This window comes from Tursiops truncatus, chromosome 20 (assembly GCF_011762595.2).
Source record: "Tursiops truncatus isolate mTurTru1 chromosome 20, mTurTru1.mat.Y, whole genome shotgun sequence".
In the NCBI taxonomy this organism is placed as follows: Eukaryota; Metazoa; Chordata; class Mammalia; order Artiodactyla; family Delphinidae; genus Tursiops; species Tursiops truncatus.
The window spans coordinates 9,052,281-9,075,721 of NC_047053.1; the positions used below are offsets into that span (position 1 = coordinate 9,052,281).

Below are 23,441 nucleotides of genomic sequence, written 5' to 3' on the forward strand. Positions count from 1 at the left end.
GGTGAGTGTGTTGGTCCCTCAATCTTGTCCTTGTCCCAATCCCCGCTCACTTGCATTTCACCAGCTCCCAGGTCAGCCCTCTGGCTCCTGGCCCCCCCACTATTGCGATGGGCACCCCCTCTCCTCACGGTGCTGCACAGTGACCTCTTCCAGGCCTTGCTGGGTGAGTCGCCCCAGTTTTCTGGGGGGCGGTGGTGGAAAGGGCTGGCCTGTGCCTGTGAGGGCAATTACTGAACTTGGGGGCTGGTTCGGAGCCTGGAGATCATTTGGTACAAGCAGGAGCCCCGGGCAGGGGTCATCCGTCAGCATCCAGTCCACCAGCCTTGGCTAGAGGAGTTCCTCTGTCCTTACCAGGCAGGTGGAGGAGAGGTGATGGCAGGGGCAGCCAGGGAGGCGGGGGGGATGGGGTGGGGGGTGGGGGGAGAGCTAACTCAGCTCTGTTCCTGTGACAGACATCCTGGACTATTACGAGGCTTCCATCTCAGAGAGTCAGGTAAAGGGGTGAGGGTGGGGGCCTGACTTCCCGAGGGAGCAGGCAGGGCTGGAGGGGGACCAAAGTACTGCGAATATGAACCTGAGACTTGGGGGCCCTGGGGACAACATCCTGAGTCAGGGGCAAGGAGAATGCACTCTTTCCCGTCCTGTAGCCCCTTCGCCCTCTTGCTTCCCACTCTTCTTTACCTGCCCCAGTTTCACGCACTAAAGAGTCTAGGACGCAGTCACTTTCCAGGCTTCCTCCTGTGAATCCTGAGGGAGCACTAGGCCCCCAGGGATTCCCTCCTGCCAGCCCCTCCCTCACTCCCTACCCCCTACCATGGCCTTTCTCCAGTATCTCAACAACCCCGGGTGCTCCCAGCCCATCTGTGTGTGCCTCCTCGTCTGAGAAATGAACTCCCTCCTCACTGCCTCTGCTGTCATCGCTGGTGGCTGGCCGAGACTCCATGTTTGCCTCAGGGCCTCTGGGCTCCTGCTTCCTTCTCCTTTCCCATTATCCGGGTTCCTGCCAGCGCGGAAGCAGTTAACTCTGCCAAGGCACCCCCCCCCCCTTCTCGCTCCTCGCTCCCTCCCTCCCTCCCTCCCCCTGCTTCCTCTCTCCTCCTCTCTCCCCTTCCCTCCTCGGCTCCACGGCTCCCTCGGCCGCTGCCGCCTCCGACCCCCCCCACCCCACTCCCCCGCCACGGCCCCTAGCCCCTGGCCGTTAGGCAAGACCCCCCCCTACCCCGGGGCTCCCCGAAATCCAGTTCCCCTCCCCCACCTCAGCTCATGCCCCAGCCCCCGAACTCCGGGGCTGCCAGCCCCCGGTGCCCCCGCCCCTCCTGAGAATCGGGGTGTGCTCCCTAAGCCCCCTCCCCTCCATTGGGGACCCCTTTTTAGGGCCCCCTTCCCCTCCCTCCCACGCTCCCCTACCCTTCCCTTCTCCAACCCCCTCTTTCCCCTCTCACCCCTCCCCCCATCCTGGCCCCCCCTGCAAAAGTGGGGTGCGGAGGGGGGAGGGGTGAGAACCCACGGAGGGGAGGAACGAAACTCCGATGAAGTCAGAGCCCCTTACCCGCCGCCGCGGCCAGGCCCCCCAACATGGACTGTCTCTGTATAGTGACAACCAAGGTAAGCATGAGGGGGGACCTATAAACTGGGGGGAGGGTATGAGTTCGTGGGGAGGGGTTAGTCAGGCCTAATCCGCGGCTGGGGGCCCTGGGGTGAGAGCATCAGAAGATGTATCTGCGGGGGTCATAATTTAGTTTGGGGGTTCACATCTGAGAAAATGCTGGGTTTGGCCACAGGTGCCCCCTGGAGTGAGCCCTTTGAGGGAAATGGAAAATTGGGGGTATTCTGTGACTTGGGGGATCTGGTGGATTTTGAGGTTCACCAATGATGTTTGAGGGAGACTTATTTAAGGAGAAGCCTGGCTCACATGGGAGTCCTGCTTGCTGTATGTTAGAAGGTGGACTGCATGGCGGGGGGGACCTCTTCCCTCTTGGAGGACAAGCTGGCTTCCAGGTGCCTTGCCCAATTTCACAGGGCTCCTGGCTTGAGGGTAGAAGGTTACTGGTTGTGAGTACCTGACTGGTCTGGGGGTGTCAGCTGGCAGGGAAGGGGTGGGCCTTCAGGCTATAAAAGAAGCGTCTCATGGCTGATACATTTGGGGGCGCTCTCAATTTGAGGGAACTGTCAATTTAGGGTTCGATCATGTGGAATGGGGATACTTGGGAGTTGTCAGAGAGCTGGGGCCTGACATAGGATCACCTGAGGGAATGGACCAGGTGAGGTTAGGATTTGGGGTATTCCCTTGGGAGGTAGAAGGTTGCAGCAGCTGAGGTTGCCAGCTCCTGAGGAGGAGGATGAGAGGTTTGGGGAGAGGGGATTTGCGGAGGGGCACCAGGTGCATGGTGCAAAATTTGGGGGTGGCCCAGGAAGGTGCCCAACATCCCCGTTTCCTCCCACACTGAATCTACCCCTGGTTGAGAAGGAGGGAGAAGAGCAGATGGAGGGGAATGTTCCTGTTACCCCTGACACTTGGGATCAAGGTGGGGGAAGACACCTGGATCTAAGGTTACTGGGGTGAGAAGGTGTAGGAGAAAGGCCGGGCTGGCAGCAGTGAAGATCTGTACAAGGGTGTCCCTGTGGTTGGAGCCTGGCAAGTGCAGGAGATCTTGGATGGGGAGCACTAGCAAGCTTCTGGTGGGATGCAGAATACCTAGGTCTTGGCTGTAAGACTCTGGGACTGGAAAGCTGGATGCCTGGTGTGTGGAGGGAGGCTTGGGCGGGTGGCAGGCAGCTGGGGGTTGGGGGGTGGGACAGGAAGTGGGGGCCGGGAGGCGGGGTCTGGGTGAGTCACAGGCTGGGGAGGGGGTTATATTTAGTGGGAACTGCAGATTCTCAGGGGAGGGAGCTGAGGACACACATGTTCTTTGCCACAAACTCATATATGTATATACACATGCATCTACACATGCGTCATGCATGTGTGAGCATGGATGGAGGAGACTGGGGGCTGGGGACCTTTAAGTCCAAGCCCCCACCGCCTCTCCAGGGCTACTTGCTTATCCCCCATTTTGTGGGCTTTGGGCTTTCTCCCATACTGCCTCTTCCTCCCATCCCTGTAGTTTCAGTGGATTTTTGTGCCTCAGTTTCTCTGGCCTGCTCTCCTTTAATGTCTGTCTGATTCTCAGTTCCTCCTGTCTCCTGCCCTTAGCCTGCCTCTTAGCCTTAGGCTCCCTGGCTATGGTCCCTTATGTGCAGGTGTACACAGAAAGCCAGTTGGAATGTGTGGGCTCTGCTTCCAACATGTGAACACACTTACACGAGCAAGGGTGAAGGGTTTGTCTGCAGTGGCAGCTATTCTGGGAGGATGGGTTTATTCATTTCCCTTCAAGAATCCTGCTTCTTCGATGGAGCCCAGGGTTGAGCATCCCCGAAGGAAGGAGTCTTGCGCAGAGAGGATCATGCATTTTGTGGTTTTACAGAGGTGTGGAGACCCAGGCTTGCCACGTTCCTTGGCCGGAAAACTTGTCAGTCTCGGGATGGCGGGGACTCGAAGTCCCATAAGGCCTTGAGGCGCAAGATCTGTCGGTGTTGGCGAGTTGCTGCCCGTGGGGCTGTTGGGAGTTGTGGTTCATCTCTATCCAGGGCAGCGGAGGGTTAGCTTAGGAGGAGCCAGCAGGGGGCACATGGCACTTGTCCCCCCCCAAAATGCTGGGTAGGGTAGACGGTGCTCATGCTTTGCGGTCGTTGAGCTTCCCGGCTCCGTCTGAGTCCTCCATCTTTCATTGCCTATATTTAGACTTCTGCCGCAGTAATTTAAGGATCATTTATTGAATACCCACAATGTGCCAGGTCCTGTGCTTTGTGCTAACTGTGCCTTTATAGCTGTCACTTAGTCTTACTCTGTGCCTAGCTCTCTGCGTGTATCTCTTGTCTCTGAGCATCTCTTTCTCCCACTCCGCCCCCGTCCCTCCCCCTTCTCCCCGCGCTGCTGCCGCCGTTGCCATGGTAACCGGCGACGACTGAAGTTGCGTGGCGGACTTGAGGGCCGGGCGAGGGGGGCGGGGGGCGGAGCAGAACAAGTGGGGGAGGGGGGAAAGTGGGGAAAGACCAGGGGTATTTGGCCAGAGTCCCGGAGGCGAAGCGGTTAAACCCTCCGGGTGGTCCTTATTGGGCAAAGCTAAGATGCCGGGGGCGGGGCAGTGTGGCCAACGGCCTCATTCATTGGCCGACTGGGGCGTGGCGGAGGGGCAGTGTGGGCGAGGCCGGGGGAGCGAATGGGCGGGAAGTGGACGGAGGCGCGGTCTCCTGGAGGCAGGTGGGCGGGGTCTGGCTTACTCTACCAAGGGTGGCGGGCAACGAAAGGGGCGGGGCCTTAGACTGGGTAACCGGCCCGAAATGAGGGCGGGGCTGACCCGGCAGGGGCGTGACGTGGTCCCATGTGCCGAAAGGAGACAGGGTTTGAGGGGCTTGTTGTCTAAGAAACTGCGGGGCGCGGGGGTCTTTGGAAAGGAGAATCCGGGGGTTGGGCGATCTGACGTCTCAGTTTTCCTAAGATGGAGGCCTGTTCGGATTCCATCAGAGCAAAACCTCCTACCTCAGCTCTATGTTCCAGGGAGACGGTTGCTAGGCGACAGCAAAGTCCTGGATTGCTGTGTTGCCAGGCAACGGGGAAACGGAAAATGGAGGGAAAAAGGAAATGGGGGATGGGGGAGGGTCTTAATGGGCCACAGCGCCCACTGGTGGAGAACTAGGGCCTGTGCATTTTCTTTTCTAGAAGGAATTTCGAGTTCAGCCCTTTCCGCACTGGCTCCCGGATCCAAGCATTCTATCCAGATATGAAACTAGGACCTTGGGGGTCATCTCGGGGGCGCATCTAACAGATTCCAACCAACGGGGAGAGAGGGGGCATGGGTCAGGTTCTAGGGAAGTCCGTCCTCTCTACCATATGTAGGCATTTTAGAAAAGCCAAGAGAAGCAGATTTTAGGGGACTGCTCACTGGACTTTAAGAGTTGGAAAGGTGGGCGTTCAATGGGAGAATATTTGGAAGAGATGCTTTCAGGTTCAGTTTGGGACAAAATGCAAGACATCTGAGGCAGTCATTTTGGGGTGTTATGGGAGATTTGTGGGTCACTGCAAGTTGCAGGCCAGATCTTATTTTGGTAAAAATTTTTTGAGACTTGGGTGTGGGGGAGATAGATATATTTGGGAGTAATCTTCCAACAAAGTTAAAATTCAGAATCATGGTGGGGGGAATGTTGAGATGTAGGGGAGGGCAGCCAGAAAAGGGAGTAATGTATGCACTTAAGGGGGAAAGAAAAGAAATAGGGAAACATCTCTTAATTTAAAGGTTTGGTAATAAATTGAAGAGGTTTCGATTGAATTTAGAAGGTCAGCTTTAAATTACATTACGTATTCCCTGAAATGGGATTTGGTGGTATTGGGGAACGGTATATTAGAAACTCATGAGTATCTCATTAGGTTCAAGGATTTGGACAGGGGACCCCAAACAAATTTGAGGACTGCTTATTTGGGTGTTTACATTAGAGCAAGGGTAATAGTTGCACTAATTTCAAGGTCTCTGTCAGTGGATTGGGGGAATAGATATAATTTTAATAGGGATGATTTCAAGGGTAGATTAATTTGAGGGCACAACAGGATCTGTGGTCCTTCAACTCTTGGAAAGCGTTGTCTGGCTATCATGTGGGGCTTTCCCGCTGGTTAGAATAGGAGGTGTCTTGGCATCTGTGGGGATGTTGTCTACATTAACAATCTTTGGGGAGGTTGGGGGGAGGGGATTGTGGGAGGCAGTTTAGATCCCTTGGGGGTCCTTCTGAAATGAGGGAGAAGAGCTGCTTCCTTCCCTGCACCCTGAGAGTCCAGTGAGGTTTTGTAATAGTTAGGACCTGGTGATTTTAGGGGTGGGAGATTAGATAGAATAAGGGGTCCCAGAGAACCAGAGCGATAAATTGGTAAATTTTAGGAGTGAGTCTATTTGTAAAGGAATAGGAATATACTGTGGAAGGTGAAGTGCACAGAGAAACAGCTGGAACCAGGGAAGTTGATGGCTAAGAGGGTCTCCCCTCACCCCTTCTCTCCCATCGTGACGCTCTCCCGCACTGCGCAGGCGCCGTTTCACCCCCCACCCCCCCAGGCTGCAGCCTCCAGTTGCCGCGGCAGCCGCAGCCCCCGCCCCTCTGCCCCTCCCCCTCCCCCAACCCTGGGACCCTTGCTCTCCCACCCACCCCTTCCCCTCAGTCCCCCTCCCCTTCTCCATGTCGGCTCGGAACAGATTCGCCTCCATGTGTCTCTGCGTGGTACGTGCCGCGGTACGGGCTCCGGCCCCGCTCCCCTCTTCCCGGACCCCCCAAATCTCAGGGTGCAAGCTTCAAGTGCTGTCGCTCTTCCTTCTGCTTGGTGGGGTCTCTGGGTTGCAGTGTCTCGCGGACAGGCACAGTGGGTCGCCCCTCCTATGATCATCCACTTTCACTCACACCCCTCTATTCTGGGGGTACAAGGCTGGGTTCCAGGTCATTCTTGTAACTGGGGCTCCGGTGAGGAGGGAGCCAAGGGGGAAAGAACAACAGTACCCCCCAGCCTTTTGATTTATCCTATGCCTTAATATATTGGGGGTTCAGACTTGATCCCAATAGCACTGGAGCTGTCGCCCCGCGGCAGCCCTGAGTCCCTGTAGGGTAAAAGAGGGGATCCTCCTTTCTTGCCTGTCCTGCTTTAGTTGTCCTGTCATCTGGGATGAGAGGTGCTGACCCCGATCCCCACCTACCAGTTTGCAGTTTCCGAATGACTCTCTCCCAGCCCCACCTCTCCAGAGGTTTTTCCTTACTACATTTACTTAGAAAATGTCCAGGGACTGAGCACAGGCCCTAACCTCCTCCAGCCACATTCTGGGAACTTTGGTACCCTTTCCTTGTTCCCCATCTCCCTCACCTTGTCTCCCAATCAGGAGGAGCCTTTTCCTCAGTCCTAGACACCCCTGCTCCCCATGGGGATGAGGCAGGGAGAGGTGTCTGCAGTCTCACTGTGCTACAAATTTACTTTCATCTCCTATCTAGAATAAACAATGAAATGTCCCTTTGCAAACTTCCAGCACCCTGATAGTTCTTCATCGAGATTCGGGAATTTTCTGTGTGAGGTGGGGTAAATAAAGATGGAGGGGCATCGGGCTCAAACCCTTCCCCTGACTCCAAAACTTGAAGCTGCAACCCTTGGCCCTGCCTCATGTATCATGCAGGGAATTGGGGGCCTTGTGAAGCGGAGGCACAGCTGCCTCCTCCCTTTCTCCCTGGCCCCTCCAGTTCCGGGGCTCTGTCCCTCAGACCTCGCACTGTCCAGGCTGAAGACCACCTTTTCAGGGTGTGGAATGACAACCTCTTTCATTTCATCGAATTCTGTTATCCAGGAGGGCCCAGCTTTGAGGAGGATTATTTAGCTTATACTTCCCCTAGCTTCCCTTCTCCACTTTTGGTGTTCATGATATGGAAACCTGGAGGGAGCTTGGGATTCTCTCTCCGAGACTGTCTCCAAGTCAAGTCTCTCTCCAAGGCCAGAAAACAGAGTGTACCTTGATGAGCCCCATGTTTTCCTTCTTTAAGGCTCTTCAAATGTATCAAGGTGTGTCCTGGGTTTGAGAATCTCCATGTACCATCTTCTTCTTCCTATTCTCTTACTTCATCCTTAACCACGGCCAAAGTTGGATTACATCCTCAGCCTTGGTTCCTCATCCTCAGAATTTTCAGTCATACTGTAGCATCAGGCATTGACCTTGATAAGTTTCCTCCAGTTTGACCTTGTAACTGTTGGTCTCCAAATGTTGGGGTCCTCTCAGTTTCTCAGATACTTTTTTTGAGAGGGAAATCTTGCCTTCTCTTTTCACCCACGTGTACTGGGGAGTGTATTCTGTCTTCTCCAGTCTCTGAGGGAGCCCTGCATATGGCAGCCTCCCCCTCCGCCATGGAGCCTGGTTTTGGGGAGGATTTGCTTCTATGAGAGCAGAGGCAGATGTGGGAGGACCCAGGCAGGGGCACTGCCCTTCACTATCTCCAGCTGCCCTTTTCCTCTCTCTGGTCCCCAGTTCATCTCATTTACTGATGTCCCTATTAAGGTAGTATGGGAGGCCCTTGAGATGGCACGTGGTTAGTTAGGAAGGGAGTCAGGGGTCAGGTTGGGTCTCTCACTCCAAGAGGCCGGAGGGAGACCAGGAATTCATTCTGAGGCTCTACCCCCTCCCGCAGTCAGCAAACCTGGAAGCTGACACCCATTCCTGCCCCCCTTCTGAGCCCTACTGTCTCTGTTCCTCCCCCTTTCTCCCCCTTCTCCTTCTAGTATATCCGATTAGCTGCCTGGGCTGTAGGCGTTTGTAGAGGCGGGGTAGACTCCTGGGGCCCCTTTGCCGATGACCTGGGAACCGGCGAGGCCAGCTGGCCGGGTTTAGCTGTGTCCTGCCAGGGGGGCTGACGCCAAGTACCGGCTAGTTGAAGGGCTTGACTGTGGTCCCTGCCTGGGGCCTGCAAGGTGCTGGAGAGCCACTCACTCCAGGGGTAGAGGCTGCAGTGGGGCGACTGAGGCAAGGAGGGTGGGGTGGGGTACAGAGTGGGAGAAGCAACTGGAAGGAGGCAGTGGGATTGAGGTAAAGAGGAAATGGGGGGAAGCTGATGAGGAAAGCAAGGACGCTGGGGATGGATGTAGAGAACGGGGGTGCACGTGTCAGAGGGGCTGGAGCTCTGGGAGAGGGGTGAGGAAACGGAAGCCAGAGGAAGGAGTGTGCTGGGTAGAAGGCGGGGGTCCTAGGCTGGGAGTTGAAGGAGTTGGGGGATGGGGCAGGGCTTTGGGAAGAGAGGAGAGGTGCCGAGGCCCTGGCGGGAGAGGGGGATGTGGGGAGGTGGAGAGAGGGGAGCCAATGGGCTGGAGGACAGGGAGGGGGAGGAGCTGGCCAGGCCCCAGGGCCTTCCGCACTGCACTGGCGGGGGGGCGGGGGGGCGGGGGGGAGAAGAGGAGGCGCGCCGGGGCGGGCAGCCTGGAGCCCGAGGCGCTGGGCCGGCCCCTGTGACGCCTCCGTCCCCGTCCCCAGAAATACCGCTACCAAGATGAAGACACGCCCCCTCTGGAGCACAGCCCGGCCCACCTCCCCAACCAGGTAAACGCCCCCGAGCTGGTGCACGTGGCGGAGAGGAACTTGTCCCACCTCGAGGCCGTCCAAGGGGTCGTGGGCCACGCCCACTTCTCCCCCCTCAAGGTAGGAGACTCAGGCGGCCCCCTCCCCAGTGCGGCCCTCGGAGCCTCGGAGCTACAACATCCCCCAAGGCCCGGTAGGGCGTGAGCCGTAGGTGGGGGGAGGCCGGGGCTGGGGAGCTGGGCTTGGGCTCCTGGGGCCGGGGGAGGGAGGGGGCATTTGGGGCGTTGGAAACACCTGATTACCAAAGAGGAGAAAGAGAGGCCAGGCAATTGGGAGTGGGTGTAGGGCTTACAGCCAGGAGTGTGTGTGTGTGCGTGTGCGTGTGTGTGTCTGCGTGTCTGTGCGCACGTGTGTTGAGATGTGTGCATCCCCCAGGATGCTCTCGCGCCCCAGCCCTCTTCATTCCTTCACACCCTCCATCTCCATTTCCATTTTCTGCGGCCAGAGCGCTGCCCTCATTTGCTCTTGTCCCTTCGCTGCCTCCTCCCCCCCACTTCCGGCCTCTGGGGCTGGCTCTCCAGCCCTTTCCATCTGTCTGGCCTGAGACTAGTCGCCCGGGCCTTTCTGCCTCCATCCCCTGCCCCGGCCTTTGCACCCCTCCTGTGCGCCACCCCCCTCGCTGCCTTTCCCTCCCTGTTGGCTGGCGGGCTGGTTCTAGATGCTGTCTCTCTCTTCCTCCCACGCACTCTCTTTCTCCCTCTCCCTGATCCCCAGCTCAGGCCCTCTGCGGCCTGATCAGCCTTCTGCCTCGGCAGCCGGCTCCCAACTTCTTCCGCCTCAATCTCCTCTTCCGGGGGCACAGGCTGGGGAGGATGGAGTGTACCAGGCTAGCAGGGAGATTCACGGGAACACTGTGGGGTCAGGGGTGAGATTCTAGGATCTTGTGGGATGCCCTGGAAGGGGGGGGTTGTTGACATTTCACCAAGAAGGTGGTGAAGAGGTTTCTGAGCCTCAGATGAGGAGGCAGAGAGGGGGCAGCAGTAGGTTCTGGGGTGAGAAGGATGTGGTAGGAGAGGAATTGGAGAGGGAGAAAAAGACTGTTCTCAGGCAGGTAGCAAAGTGGAGAGGCAACAGAAGGGTAAGAGGTCCTGGGCCAGGAGACAGACAAGGATGAGACTGTGAAATCAGGGCAGCAGGTCGAGCTGATTGAGAGGAAGGAAAGGAAGGCTCTGGAGATGAGGAGATGGTGCAGAAGATTCCTAGAGATGCTTTTTTTCCCCCAAGATGGGGCCATTAAGTCCCTGGGGAAGGAGAAGAGGAGAGAAGGTGGTAGTTAGTACAGAACTAGGGAGATTTGGAATCTGAGCCCAGGAAGCAGAGGGAAGTGGAAGGAGAGAGTGCTGGAGGCCATGAGTGTGGGAGGGAGGTCCCATGACAAGGCCTGAGCTGGGGGACAGGAGAAGCCTCAATTTTCAGAGGAGAGGGGGAATGGGTTGAGAATGAAGGATTGTGATTTGGTCATAGAATCTTGAGGGTTTGAGGATGAACTAAGGGAGGGTGGTGCTGATCTCTCTGGGGAATCAGAAATTAAGGTGGAGGATAAAAGCAGGAGACTGATAAGGGATGGGCCCGGATGGGAGGATGCGGACAGGGAAGTGGACAGGGAAGCGGATGGAGAATGGAAGATGCGAATTGAAGGGTGGGGCAGAGATGTAGATGGAGGTTATCGGGTGGGGTAGAGAGAGGGACACAGATGAAGGTAGTTGCGGATACAAGATGGGGCCTGGGAAAGGAAATTCTAGGATAAGGATGGGGATGGCGATTGAGGATAGGCTGTGGGATAGAGGATGGACGTGCGGATGAGAGTTGGGCAGTCAGTGGCTATTGGTTGGACAGTTAGCATCTGCTGAGATTTGAAGGGTCGGAGGATGGTGTTAATAGATTTATGGATATGAAATCAACTATAGAGCTTGAAACTGTGTAGTATGGACAAATAGCAGTAGGAGAGAGGAGGGACCCCTTTGGAAGGAGAGAGCGAGGAGTCTGGAGAATCCGTGATGAGTCCCTCGCGCTTGGTAGGCTCCAAATAAATACTTGTTTAAGGAGGAGATAGGTTGGGGACCCCGGAAGGAGGCTTTTGGCCGCCTTCCCCCATTGCCATGGAAACGTGGCTTCGGTTACCCAGGCAATTGGGGAAGCCCCTAGGACCGGCCTAAAGCGGGCTCCGCCCTGGAATCTAGAGACCCTGCTGCGTCGAGGCGACTGACGTCAGGGACCTGGGCACACCCCACTTTAACCCTTTCCCGGATGAAGTGGTGGGCGGGCGGAGAATAGATGAGAGGATAGGACCCGGATGTCTTTCACCACTCCCCTTTCCTGATGTTCTTTGCACTGCATAGGGTGAGGGGCGTACGGGAGGGAGGAAAGGAAGTTATTCAGGGTGCGCTGCGCCCTCAACCCTCCTCAGCCTGGACTTATTTCTGCCGGGCTAACGCGGCGGTGGGGGGGAGGGGGCGGGGCCCAGGTCAGGAAAGGCGGGGCTAGAGGATCCCTTCTGCCTTTGGGAATCTGGTTGTCCTTAGGCCACGCCCCATCTCCCCCTCCTGTTGTCCTGGCGACGGGGCCTCCAGGAGGTGGGTCTCCCCAGGCCTTGGCTGGGCTTAGATACCGTTGCTAGGCAACAGGGTCCCTAGAGGAAGGAGTAGATTTAATGGTGGGTGGGCGAGAGGGAGGGTGGGGCCTGCATCTGGGGGAACCCGGGATTCCCGGGGCCCAGGGTTTAGGGCAAATGTGTGTGAAAATGAGGGGCAAATCTGAGGGAGGGTTATGAAGGTATCTGGGTGTATGTGGGCGGATAGGGACAGGGATGGGGGCAGGAAGGGGGAGCAGGACCCAGTGGACATAAGTCCTGTGGTGTCTGTGTGTAGCGCATAAGGCCTGTAACACTCTGTGGTGTTACATCCGGTGAGACGCTTTCCGCCCCCCAAGGCGCCCCTCCAGCCAACCCTTTACCATCTGCTGCTCCCCTATCTGGCTGTCTCTCCCTTCCTCCTTCTCAGACACCTCCTTCCACATGCAGGGGGCCTGGGCTGGGCAGAATTGGGTCCAGCATGTGTATGTGTGTGTGTGTGTATGTAACACGGACTGAGGCTGGGTCCTTCAGGGAGTCAAGGGTAGCAGAGAGGGCTGGGTTAAGAGACTGAGAAGGTAGCCAGGCCGGTGGGACTCTTGGTTACCGGCTCCCTCTTGAGCCAAGGTTCAGGCAGCTTTTCGTCTCCTTTTTCCCCTCACAGGCCAATTCTCCCCCTGTGATTGTCAACACAGATACCCTAGAAGCCCCGGGATATGTGAGTTGTTTAGATTTTGTGGCCATTACAGAAGAGAGGAGGGAGACAGGGAGGGCCTGGGTCCCAGCAGCCAGGGTAGGGCCAGGTTCTCAGGTAGGAAGTCTGTCTCACTGCTCTTGTGTTTCTGGCCCGTGCTGGAGTTGCAGGTGAACGGGACAGAGGGGGAAATGGAATACGAGGAGATCACACTGGAAAGGGTGAGCAGGCTCCTCCCTCCAAGGTCCTTCCCCCTCGCTCCCTGTCTGTGCTTCTCTCTGTGCCCGTTTTTTCTCTGTGGCCAGCCTCTTAACCCTATCCCTTCCTGCTCTGGTCACAACTCCCCGACCCACTCCCCTACCCCCTTGCCCTGTCTAGAGCGGGTGGTGAGGGGAGCTGACCCTCTTCCCCTCCTTCTGCCCAGGGTAACTCAGGTCTGGGCTTCAGCATCGCAGGTGGCACTGATAACCCACACATCGGTGACGACCCATCCATTTTCATCACCAAGATCATTCCTGGTGGGGCTGCTGCCCAGGATGGCCGTCTCAGGTGGGGAGAAGAGACAGGGGTTAGGATGCTGATTCCCTGGAAAGGGAGGGCCAGGGCGGCAGGAAGCTCCTGGCTCAGGCCCACTTTGCTGCCCTCAGGGTCAACGATAGCATCTTGTTTGTAAATGAAGTGGACGTGCGGGAGGTGACCCACTCAGCTGCGGTGGAGGCCCTCAAAGAGGCAGGCTCCATCGTCCGCCTCTACGTCATGCGCCGGAAGCCCCCGGCTGAGAAGCTCATGGAGATCAAGCTCATCAAGGGGCCTAAAGGTAGTAACCTGTTATGTCTCCACCCCCATCCCACTGTCCGCTGCCCCAAGGCCTGCTCCCCAGGTACCTGGGCACCCACCTCTGCCTTCCCCTCCATCTAGGTCTTGGCTTCAGCATTGCTGGAGGTGTAGGGAACCAGCACATCCCCGGAGATAATAGCATCTATGTAACCAAGATTATCGAAGGGGGTGCTGCCCACAAGGATGGGAGGTTGCAGATTGGAGACAAGATCCTGGCGGTGAGGACCCCCATCACTTTTCTAGCCCACACTTAGGTCTTGCCTCCTGGTCCTGAGCAGGCCCAGGCTTCCTTATCGGCTCACCCTCAGTGCATCCGTCTTGAGGATGTTTCTGGTTCTGTCTGAGCTCTGCTTCCCTTGACCCTAGGTCAACAGTGTGGGGCTGGAGGACGTCATGCATGAGGATGCCGTGGCAGCCCTGAAGAACACATATGATGTTGTCTACCTAAAGGTGGCCAAGCCCAGCAATGCCTACCTGAGTGACAGCTATGCTCCCCCAGACATCACAACCTGTGAGAGCCCTCCAAAACCCAGAGCTGCCCATGCCCCATCTCAGTCACCCCATGACATCCCTGGTGACCATTCCTCTTCAGATATTTCCCCTGAACTGGCCACAACCTCTGTCACTTCCTGTGGTTGGAGAATAGATGGAAAATCGGTCACCATCAAAGAACTAGAAAAGATAGTCAATAGTTCCTCCCGCAGAGGGCACAAGGCCCAGATGGTTTTATGGCTAATTTTATCAAATCCTCATGGAGTAGATAATTCTTATGCTCTTTTTGAATATAAGAAAAGATAAAATGTCTCACATTTCATTTTATGAGGGCATTTGAAAATGGTCACAAAGATTATATAAAAGAAGGAAAGTAGGGAGTTCCCTGGTGACCTAATGGTTAGGATTCTGGGCTTTCACTGCCGTGGCCTGGCTTCAATCACTGGTGGCGGAACTAAGATCCTGCAAGCCGTGAGGTGTGGCAAAAAAAAAAAAAAAAAAAAGGAGGAAGAAGAAGGAAAGTATAGGCCAATTTTGCTTCTGAACAGAGATGTAAAAGTATCTAATAACATAGTTGCACAACAAACGCAGCAGTGTATTAAGGGAATAACATTGTCACAAAGTAGGGTTTGTTTCAGGGAATTAAAGGTGGTTCATATTATGAAACCTCTCAGTATGATTTATTGTATTAAAAAGTTAAGGGAGAAAAAGGGTAAGTTCATTTCAAATAGATGTGGAAAAGGCATTTGATGAAATCCATCATCCTATTTTTGGAGGGAAACTTAGTATACTAGGAACAGAAGAATTTTCCTTAACGTGATTGAAGAATAGCTATCAAAAACTAACAATGAACACATTCTAATGATAAAATCCTAGCAGTGTGTACATTAAGTTCGGAACTAGGCAAGGATGCCTCTTCCTGCTACTGTTATTCCACATTGCTTTAGAGCGGAGTTTCTCAGTGTTGGGACTGTTGACATTCTTTGTTGTAGGGGGTTGTTCTGTGCCCTGTAGGATGTTTAACAGCAGCCCTGGCCTCTGTCTATCAGATGAAATGGTACCCCTCCCCACCAGTGAGAACAACCAAGAATGTCTTGAGACACTGCCAAATGTCCCCTGGGAGGCGAAATTCCCCTGCGTGAGAATCACTGCTTTAGAGCCTTCAGGCAGTGTAGCAAGAGAAAAAGAAGGAATAGATGTTACTTACATTTGAAAGGGGAGAAACAAACTTATCCTTATTTGTAAATTATACTTTTGTCCATCTAGATTAAAATCTAAGTGAATTAACCAAAGAACTTAGAAATAATATGTAGGGTTAAGAAAGTGGCCATAAAATGTAATGGGTAAAAAGATCCCTTTTGCCATAGGAGAAAAGCTCTATAAAATTCGTAGAAAAATAAGCTTGACAAGAAGTGTGTAAGATTTACATGAAAAAAATGATGAAACTTTACTGAAGGACATAAAAGAAGACTGAAGAATTGGAGAGTCACATCGTGCTTCCTGACGCAAAAAACATAATATGCTAAATATCTCAATCTTCTCCAAGTTAATCTCTACATTTTATGCGTCCTCATCAGAATTTTAATGTCCCCCCTACCCCCAACTGGAAAAATACATTTGGGAGAATAGCTAAGAAATTTTTGGAAAAGAATAACGAGATGTGACTGCTCCGTCCAAATCTGAAATCATACTGTGAGACCATTTTAAAATCACATGGTCTTGTTTCTAAACACCATAACCTACCAAAAGGAACCTTGGCTCCTTGGAGAAAGGGCCAATTCCAAATCTTTTTTTTTTTTTTTTTTCAATTCCAAATCTTGAGCAAGAAATGTGCAAGATGAGCTTGTAACATCTTTCATACTAGAAAGCGAGGAAGATATGAAAGGGTCGTGTCAAAGACACAGAAGTTGAAACTGGCCATTCAACCAAAACTCATTAGATATGTTAAAATCTACAGGATTATAATGATACTTCAAAACAATTGCGTACCTTTAGAGGATGCCAGGGAACTCATCCATTCTGAAAACTGGCAAATAAAGGGAAAGAGTCAAGCATTTATTCTCCCTTCCTGTACAAACTGCACCTTAGAGTAACCAAATGGTTGATATGGGAACGTTCTCTCTCTTTTTTTTTTTTTTTTGCATCTATTTATTTATTTATTTTTGGGCTGCATTGGGTCTTCGTTGCTGCGCGCGGGCTTTCTCTAGTTGCAACGAGCGGGGGCTACTATTTGCGGTGCGCGGGCTTCTCGTTGTGGTGGCTTCTCTTTGTTGCAGAGCACAGGCTCTAGGCACACGGGCTTCAGTAGTTGTGGCATGCAGGCTCCGTAGTTGTGGCTCGCGGGCTTTAGAGCGAAGGTTCAGTAGTTGTGGCGCACAGGCTTAGTTGCTCCGTGGCATGTGGGATGTTCCCGGACCAGGGCTCGAACCTGTGTCCCCTGCATTGGCAGGCGGATTCTTAACCACTGCGCCACCAGGGAAGCCCAGGAACGTTCTCTTTTACAGACGAATTCTCACTCATAAATGTTCCTCCCTCAAAAAAAAACACACAAACAAACATAGAATATCAGCGCTATTTTGCTGTCCCCAGTGAACTGTGAGGACCAGGCAACGATCATCAGTGGCTGCTAAAACTCTTAGGTGAAAGCCTGATGGGGGGCTTTACAATGTATGGATCAGGTTGACAATCCCTGAACCTACAGATTTGTCTTACCTAAGAAAAGGCAACCGGACAGTATTGCATCCTGTCATAATGCAGAAAGCACGGAGCACCACCTATGAAATATTCTTGCCAAAAAGTGAACTTGAGTCTCTTTGCGGATGACCAGTGTACAGGAAATACAGGGCAGAGGCGCAGGTTAACACCCCAGGGACAGGGATGCAAGCAGTGATTTACCTGTTAGAATTTCCCTAGTAGAATGTGGGAAATTCTGCTAGACAATGCCCTAGTTTTTTCAACAAATGAATGGCCAAGGGGCGGGGGGGAAAGGGAGAGGAATTTCATAGATGAAGGGATTTGAGAGATGCTACAACCAAACGAAAAACCCCAAAGCCTGGTATTAATATTCTCCTTGGCTCCGTGATCCCTGCCATACCGAGGTCACGTACCCTTAAGATCCACTGTCCCCTAGGAGCACCAACCTCGACGTCACCTGTGAATTCCTGCCCCTGACATTGCTGTGACCTGACGCCCCCTTCACCACCCCAGCCTTGTTTCTCTGGCACAGTAACTTCCCCTTTCCCCGAGTCTGGCTCTGCTGATTCCCTAGGGAGGACGTGGGGTGGTGGGCGCTGTCTTCTTCCATGTACTTCCATCTCATCCTTTCGCCCACGTCTTCCCCCAGCCTATTCCCAGCACCTGGACAACGAGATCAGTCATAGCAGCTACCTGGGCACTGACTACCCCACAGCCATGACCCCCACCTCCCCTCGGCGCTACTCCCCAGTGGCCAAGGACCTGCTCGGGGAGGAAGACATCCCCCGAGAACCGAGGCGGATCGTGATCCACCGGGGATCCACGGGCCTGGGCTTCAACATCGTGGGTGGCGAGGACGGTGAAGGCATCTTCATCTCCTTCATCCTGGCCGGGGGCCCTGCGGACCTCAGTGGGGAGCTGCGGAAGGGGGACCAGATCCTCTCGGTGAGGGAAGGCCAGCCCTTGCCCGGACCACCCCCTCCCCTGAGGGCAGAGCCCTGTGGGCTGGAGCCTGGCCTGCATCTCCAGTGACTCAGCCTCTCCTGCTCTCTCTAGGTCAATGGTGTTGACCTCCGCAACGCCAGCCACGAGCAGGCTGCCATTGCCCTGAAGAACGCGGGTCAGACAGTCACGATCATCGCTCAGTATAAACCGGAAGGTATCGGGCCTGCAGCGCGCCTTCTCGTGGGCTCAGCTCTCTGTCTCCTTGGCTCCTGGCTTCAGCAGGGGCCGAGGGGGGGTGGCGGTAGGATGGGGCCCGAGCTCAGAAACCTTCTTGTCCTTCCTCAGAGTACAGCCGGTTCGAGGCCAAGATCCACGACCTTCGGGAACAGCTCATGAACAGCAGCCTGGGCTCAGGGACTGCCTCCCTGCGAAGCAATCCCAAAAGGGGTTTCTACATCAGGTCGGACGCTTCCCGGGCTGGGCTCCAAGTCCTCCTGTGCCCCTTGTCCCCCAGCCAGCTTTCCCCCTCAACCCTGCTGGCCCCCCACCCCCACTCCTGCCGGCCAACACTCAGCTGGCGACGCTCAGCTGGCATTCCCGCACAGGTTAGCATTGTGAAGTAGTCCCTGTGATCCCTACTGCCACTAGCCCCGGTCACCCTGGCACCTGCCCTGGTACCCCCAGCTGTCCCACAATCTGGTAACTCAAAGGGTAACACCTGGCAGAGCAGGGGGCCTCTCGGCTTTTGGAATATATTGCTGCAGCCTGCCCAGCCCCGTGGGACAACGCAGTCTAGGGGAGGTGGACCACCGCTCTCTCCAGTCTGTCCCCATCTCTCCGGTGGCGTTTTGCTACCTTCTTGGGGCTCCTTCTCCCATTGGCTCCTCTTTCTCGTTCTCCGCAGGCCTAGGCGCTGTGTCTGATGCTTTTTCCCTTCTCTCCCTTTGGGTCCCGTCCACTCCCATGGCCTCACCTGCCACTCGCTCTGCAGATGTCGCTCAGAGCTGTCAGCTCTGGCCTGACCTCTTCCTCGAGGTCTAGACCTGCAGTTCTGGCCATCTGCTTTCTGGACACGTCCATGGGGATGTCCCACAGGCATTCACACGCAACATGTCCCAAACTGTGAGCTCACCTCTTTCTCCCGTGCGCTCGTGCTGTCTGTCCCACCCAGTCAGTGTTCTCTCTCCCTGAATGGCACCTCCATCCGCCCAGATGCCCGGCTCAGACCGGAGCCTCGTCTGGCCCTTTCCTCCCTGCAAGCTTCAGCTGGCTCCCAGGGCTGGTCAGTTCTGACTCCCAGGTGATGCCGGGCAATCCTGGGGTCCCTTCCCATCTTTCTAGCCCCAGTGATCTGCTCAACATCTCTGCTATCTCTGCGGTCATTCCTTCCCTTGTCCTGACCTCAGGGGTTATGACTTACAGGAGTTTCATACTGCTGAGGGTAACCAGAGTTTGCAGAGAGTGATCTTTTTTTCTTTCCCTTACGAGTTCGGGTCCACGTTGCCCCTGTGACTGTGACGTGTGTGCATACTGCAACTGCTTTCTTGGGAGGGTGCCGTTCTAGATCTTACTCTAGAAATTGCACTGGATCCGTAGCCTGTCTGATCCCTGACACAGTGTGGACTGAATGACAGTTCATAGTTATGGTGATCATGAGTTTCGGTAGAGCTTTTGGTCCCCACACAGTTCTAGGGTTTCTCAGAATCCACGGCACCTGTGCTTGTCTCTAGACCCTGGGGCAGAACCTCCAGGTTGGGTCCTGGGGGACGGAGTCCTCACCAGGCCCTGACCAAAGGCCGCCTGCCCTCCAGGGCCCTGTTTGACTACGACAAGACCAAGGACTGTGGCTTCCTGAGCCAGGCTCTGAGCTTCCGCTTTGGGGATGTGCTGCATGTCATCGACGCCAGTGACGAGGAGTGGTGGCAGGCACGGCGGGTCCACTCTGACAGCGAGACTGATGACATCGGCTTTATCCCCAGCAAACGGCGGTGAGCCTTTCTGCCCCAGGCACTGACGCTCCCAAGGTCCCCAGGCTGGGCAGCCAGTAGGGAGGACATGGGTCTGCCTACTGACTCCTTGGGAATCCGTCTGCTGGGCCTTCCCAGCAGCACCATGACTCACATGAGCACTTCTGGCAAACGCCTCATTTAGGAGCACGGGGCCCAGGGGCTGCTGAGAGATGGGGTTCTCAGCTGGCCCGGGGTGAGGCCATCGGGCTCCTCATGGGCATTTCCCTACACGCCCCCCCACCATCCCTCCATGTATCCCACAGGGTTGAGCGACGGGAGTGGTCAAGGTTAAAGGCCAAGGTAGGTAGAGGAGGCCGTGAGCTTGGGTGGAAGAGTGGGGGGCTCGTGGGCCTGGACTCTTGACCAATCGCATGGCCTGCTCTTTCTTCCTAGGATTGGGGCTCCAGCTCTGGATCACAGGGTACGTAGGGTCAGTTTGGGAAGACCTGAGGTGAGAGGGGCCCTGAGCCTCGCTTGAGTCCTCAGGACGGCAGCACAGGGCCCCAGGGCCCCTGCATCAGAGCCCCCTTGCCGACGCCCTGCCTCCCACTAGGTCGAGAAGACTCGGTCCTGAGCTACGAGACGGTGACACAGATGGAAGGTGAGGTCTGGCTGTGCGACCTGGCCCAGCCACCCCTGCTCCCTGCTCTGCTCCCCACCTGACCCCGCACTCTCTCCTCAGTGCACTACGCTCGCCCCATCATCATCCTCGGGCCCACCAAGGACCGTGCCAATGATGATCTCCTCTCCGAGTTCCCCGACAAGTTTGGATCCTGTGTTCCCCGTGAGTGCCGGGGCCTTGGAATGGGTAGGGGGGCCCAAGCGGTCACACAGGCAGAGCCGCTTCCGGGCATTGGGATGCAGCCGGACATACGGGTTCTCAGAGAAGGGTGCTTCTCAGCCACCCTCATGTTCCATGGTGACCTTTCCAGGCCAGGGACTTGGAGGACCCGGGGTTGCTGAGGAAGTCTCCCCAGCTGCCCCCTTCCCTGAAGGACTGGCTGGGCACTCTGCGGGGGGGGGGGGGGGTCGCTGTAGGCAGGGTTTAAGCTAGAGGGATGGTGGTTAGATCTTTGGGTGGTGGGGTGACTTCCTGGCAGATACGACACGGCCCAAGCGGGAGTATGAGATAGATGGCCGGGATTACCACTTCGTGTCATCCCGGGAGAAAATGGAGAAGGACATCCAGGCGCACAAGTTCATTGAGGCCGGCCAGTACAACAGCCACCTGTATGGAACCAGCGTCCAGTCCGTGCGCGAGGTGGCCGAGCAGGTAGGAGCCGCGGCGCCGTCCTCCTGCCCGCCCCCCCGCCCCCCCCCCCCGTGGCCTTCCTTTAGCTCTCTAACGCGCTCTCTCTCTGTCTCTTCCCTGCTGGGTCTCCACTCCGCTTCTCCACCTCCTGCTCCTCTTGGGCAACTCTGCCCGCCTGCTCTCTGGTGCCCCGCTCTCCCTGCCTCCCTCCCTCCCTTGGTCCCTGACCCCAAACTCTGCTCTGCCATCTGTCCCCTCTCCTCCCCTGCCCTCCTCCTTGCCCCATTTCACCTCTCTTCCTGCGGCCTTGCCCTTGGTGGCTCGGCCTCCCCCCACTCGGTCCCTCCCTTCTGCCGGCTCCCCTTTGGCCCTCTCCCCTCTCCCCTCCCACTCCTCTGCCCCCACCTTCTCCCTGCTGCCCCCACCCTGCCCTCTCCCTCCATGGCTCCTTTCTCCATCTGCCTCTCCTCCCTCCCATCTGTCTCTCCTTGTTCCTTCCATCTGTCTGTCCTCTGTCCGTCCTCCCCTCCCTCCTCTCTCTATCCTACTTCCTCCCCTCCCTCCTCCCTCTATCCTACTTCCTTTCTCCTTTTTCTTTGCTTCTCGCGACCCCCCCCATCCCCGCCTTGCTCTGCCCCATCTTTTGGTTCCTCACACCTCCCTCCTTCCCCCCACTCCCTCCCTCCTGTGCTGACCCCTCCCTTGCCCTCCGTCTGCCCCTCGCCTTTTTCTCTCTGTCTTTCATTCTGTCTATCCATACCTTTCCTGCCTCAACTCTCTCTGTCCGCGTGTCTTTCGACATCCATGTCATTTCCCTTTCGGCCAATCCCCCGTTCCCTACCTTTCCATGAACTGTGTCCTGTCCTGGCACCTGTGTCCTTTCCCGCCACCTGCTGGTCCGCCTCCGCCCCCCCTGCCCGCCCCCAGGGGAAGCACTGCATCCTCGATGTCTCGGCCAATGCCGTGCGGCGGCTGCAGGCGGCCCACCTGCACCCTATCGCCATCTTCATCCGCCCCCGCTCCCTGGAGAATGTGCTGTGAGTATGGTCCCGGGGGGCTTCCCCTCTGCTCGCCCACACCTGTGGCTCTGGGCCTCAGAAGGCCTCTGTGTTGAACTGTTCCCTCAGAACCCTAGACAGCAGCTCCGGCAGCCCTTGAGGGAAATCTGCACCTAGAGCTGGAACCCAGAGGATACCGGGACTCCCAGGCCTCTTTCCTTTTCTCCTGCCCCGGGCTAGGCAGGACTACAACTCCCAGCAACCCCTGGGGGTACACACCTTCTAGGCCGAACCAGGGCTTCGGGGCTGTCGGGAGTTAGGGTCTTAATCCCTTCACTGGGGCTGCTGGCTGGAAGGCTGAAGCTCTGGAGAGGTCCCTGGAGTAGCCACACCCGGCTGGGGTGGGTCATGGGGAGGGGGCCCGTCTGTGGCCCCAGAGGTTATTGGGAATTGTTTTTTTGTTTGTTTGTTTGTTTGTTTTTTGCGGTATGCGGGCCTCTCACTGTTGTGGCCTCTCCCGTTGCGGACGCGCAGGCTCAGCGGCCGTGGCTCACGGGCCTAGCTGCTCCGCGTCATTTGGGATCTTCCCGGACCGGGGCAGGAACCCGTGTCGCCTGCATCGGCAGGCAGACTCTCAACCACTGCGCCACCAGGGAAGCCCAGGAATTGTATTTTTTGCTTCGTGCTCCAGATGAGAAAATACTGGTTGCGACCTCACAGCTCTGGATGGAGGAGATAAAAGGTGGGGCAGGACCCACCCTCAGGTCTGTGTGTCTCTCACTGTCCACAGAGAGATTAATAAGCGGATCACAGAGGAGCAAGCCCGCAAAGCCTTCGACAGAGCCACCAAGCTGGAGCAGGAATTCACAGAGTGCTTCTCAGGTGAGGTGCACACAAGGCACCTTTGGTTCAGATTCAAAGAGGGGGCCCCCACTGGGTGGGTGGTTTAGAGAGAGGTGTCCCCTTTGGGTGGGTGCAGCCCCGCGGCACGTGGATAGGAGAATTAGAAAAAGGTGCCCCTCTGGGCCTGACTCCCTGCTCCCCCCCTACCCCCAGCCATCGTGGAGGGAGACAGCTTTGAGGAGATCTACCACAAGGTGAAGCGCGTCATCGAGGACCTCTCAGGCCCCTACATCTGGGTCCCAGCCCGAGAGAGACTCTGATTCCTGCCCTGGCTTGGCCTGGACTCGCCCTGCCTCCATCGCCCAGGCCCTTGGTCTGGACTGAATTGCCCACGCCCTTCGCACCTCCAGCCTCCCTCCCACCCCTTCTTATTTATTTCCTTTCTAACTGGATCCAGCCCATTGGAGGGGGGACACTCCTCTGCATGTATCCCCGCACCCCAGAACTGGACTCCTGAACCCCAGGAACCTGGGGTCTGGGGGGGAGCCCTGGGCTCCTGATCCCGAGCCCTAGCTCCTTAGGACCCCTCGCCCCTGCCCGCCCCCAACGCACACACAGACCCACCAGGGGCCACCTGCCTTCCCCCATCTTCTCCCACACACATTGCGGAAGTCAGGGCCCCCCTCAAGGAGCACCCCGCTGCAGGGATGCAGGGCTACAGGCCTCCGCGCTCTCCCGAGGCAGGGTCTGGGGTCATCCCTGCCCCCATCATAACTCCCCCTGTCCCTTGATTTCTCATTTATTTTTTTCCATTTTTTTCTTCTCAAAGGTGGTTTTTGGGGGGATAAGTAGGGGGACTCCACTGTGAGCCCCCTGCTTTCTACATGCCCCCCACCTTTTTTCTTTGCCGGTTTGCATGAGTGGAAGGTCTA

The 23,441-nt window shown here is 56.0% G+C and overlaps 1 protein-coding gene across 6 annotated transcripts; it reads left to right on the top strand.

The window, feature by feature from the left end:
• Window positions 1-1,166: 1,166 nt before the first annotated feature.
• DLG4 (discs large MAGUK scaffold protein 4) lies at window positions 1,167-22,934 on the top strand. 6 transcript variants are annotated; one of them, XM_033847706.2, is made up of 20 exons: window positions 1,167-1,605; window positions 9,072-9,236; window positions 12,410-12,463; window positions 12,601-12,660; window positions 12,864-12,988; window positions 13,087-13,256; window positions 13,358-13,494; window positions 13,643-13,787; window positions 17,112-17,407; window positions 17,519-17,621; window positions 17,753-17,867; window positions 19,219-19,395; window positions 19,680-19,716; window positions 19,810-19,837; window positions 19,970-20,017; window positions 20,099-20,200; window positions 20,517-20,689; window positions 21,596-21,705; window positions 22,457-22,548; window positions 22,723-22,934. In XM_033847706.2, the coding sequence occupies exons 1-20, from the start codon at window positions 1,576-1,578 to the stop codon at window positions 22,827-22,829; spliced, it is 2,274 nt and encodes a 757-aa protein (XP_033703597.1). In that variant the 5' UTR covers window positions 1,167-1,575; the 3' UTR covers window positions 22,830-22,934. The 6 variants fall into 6 exon arrangements, 5 of the variants coding, with proteins under 5 accessions (XP_033703597.1, XP_033703598.1, XP_033703600.1 ...); XM_033847707.2 differs by having other exon boundaries at window positions 12,610-12,660; XM_033847709.2 differs by having other exon boundaries at window positions 1,169-1,605; window positions 9,072-9,137; window positions 12,610-12,660.
• The last annotated feature ends 507 nt before the right edge of the window (window positions 22,935-23,441 follow it).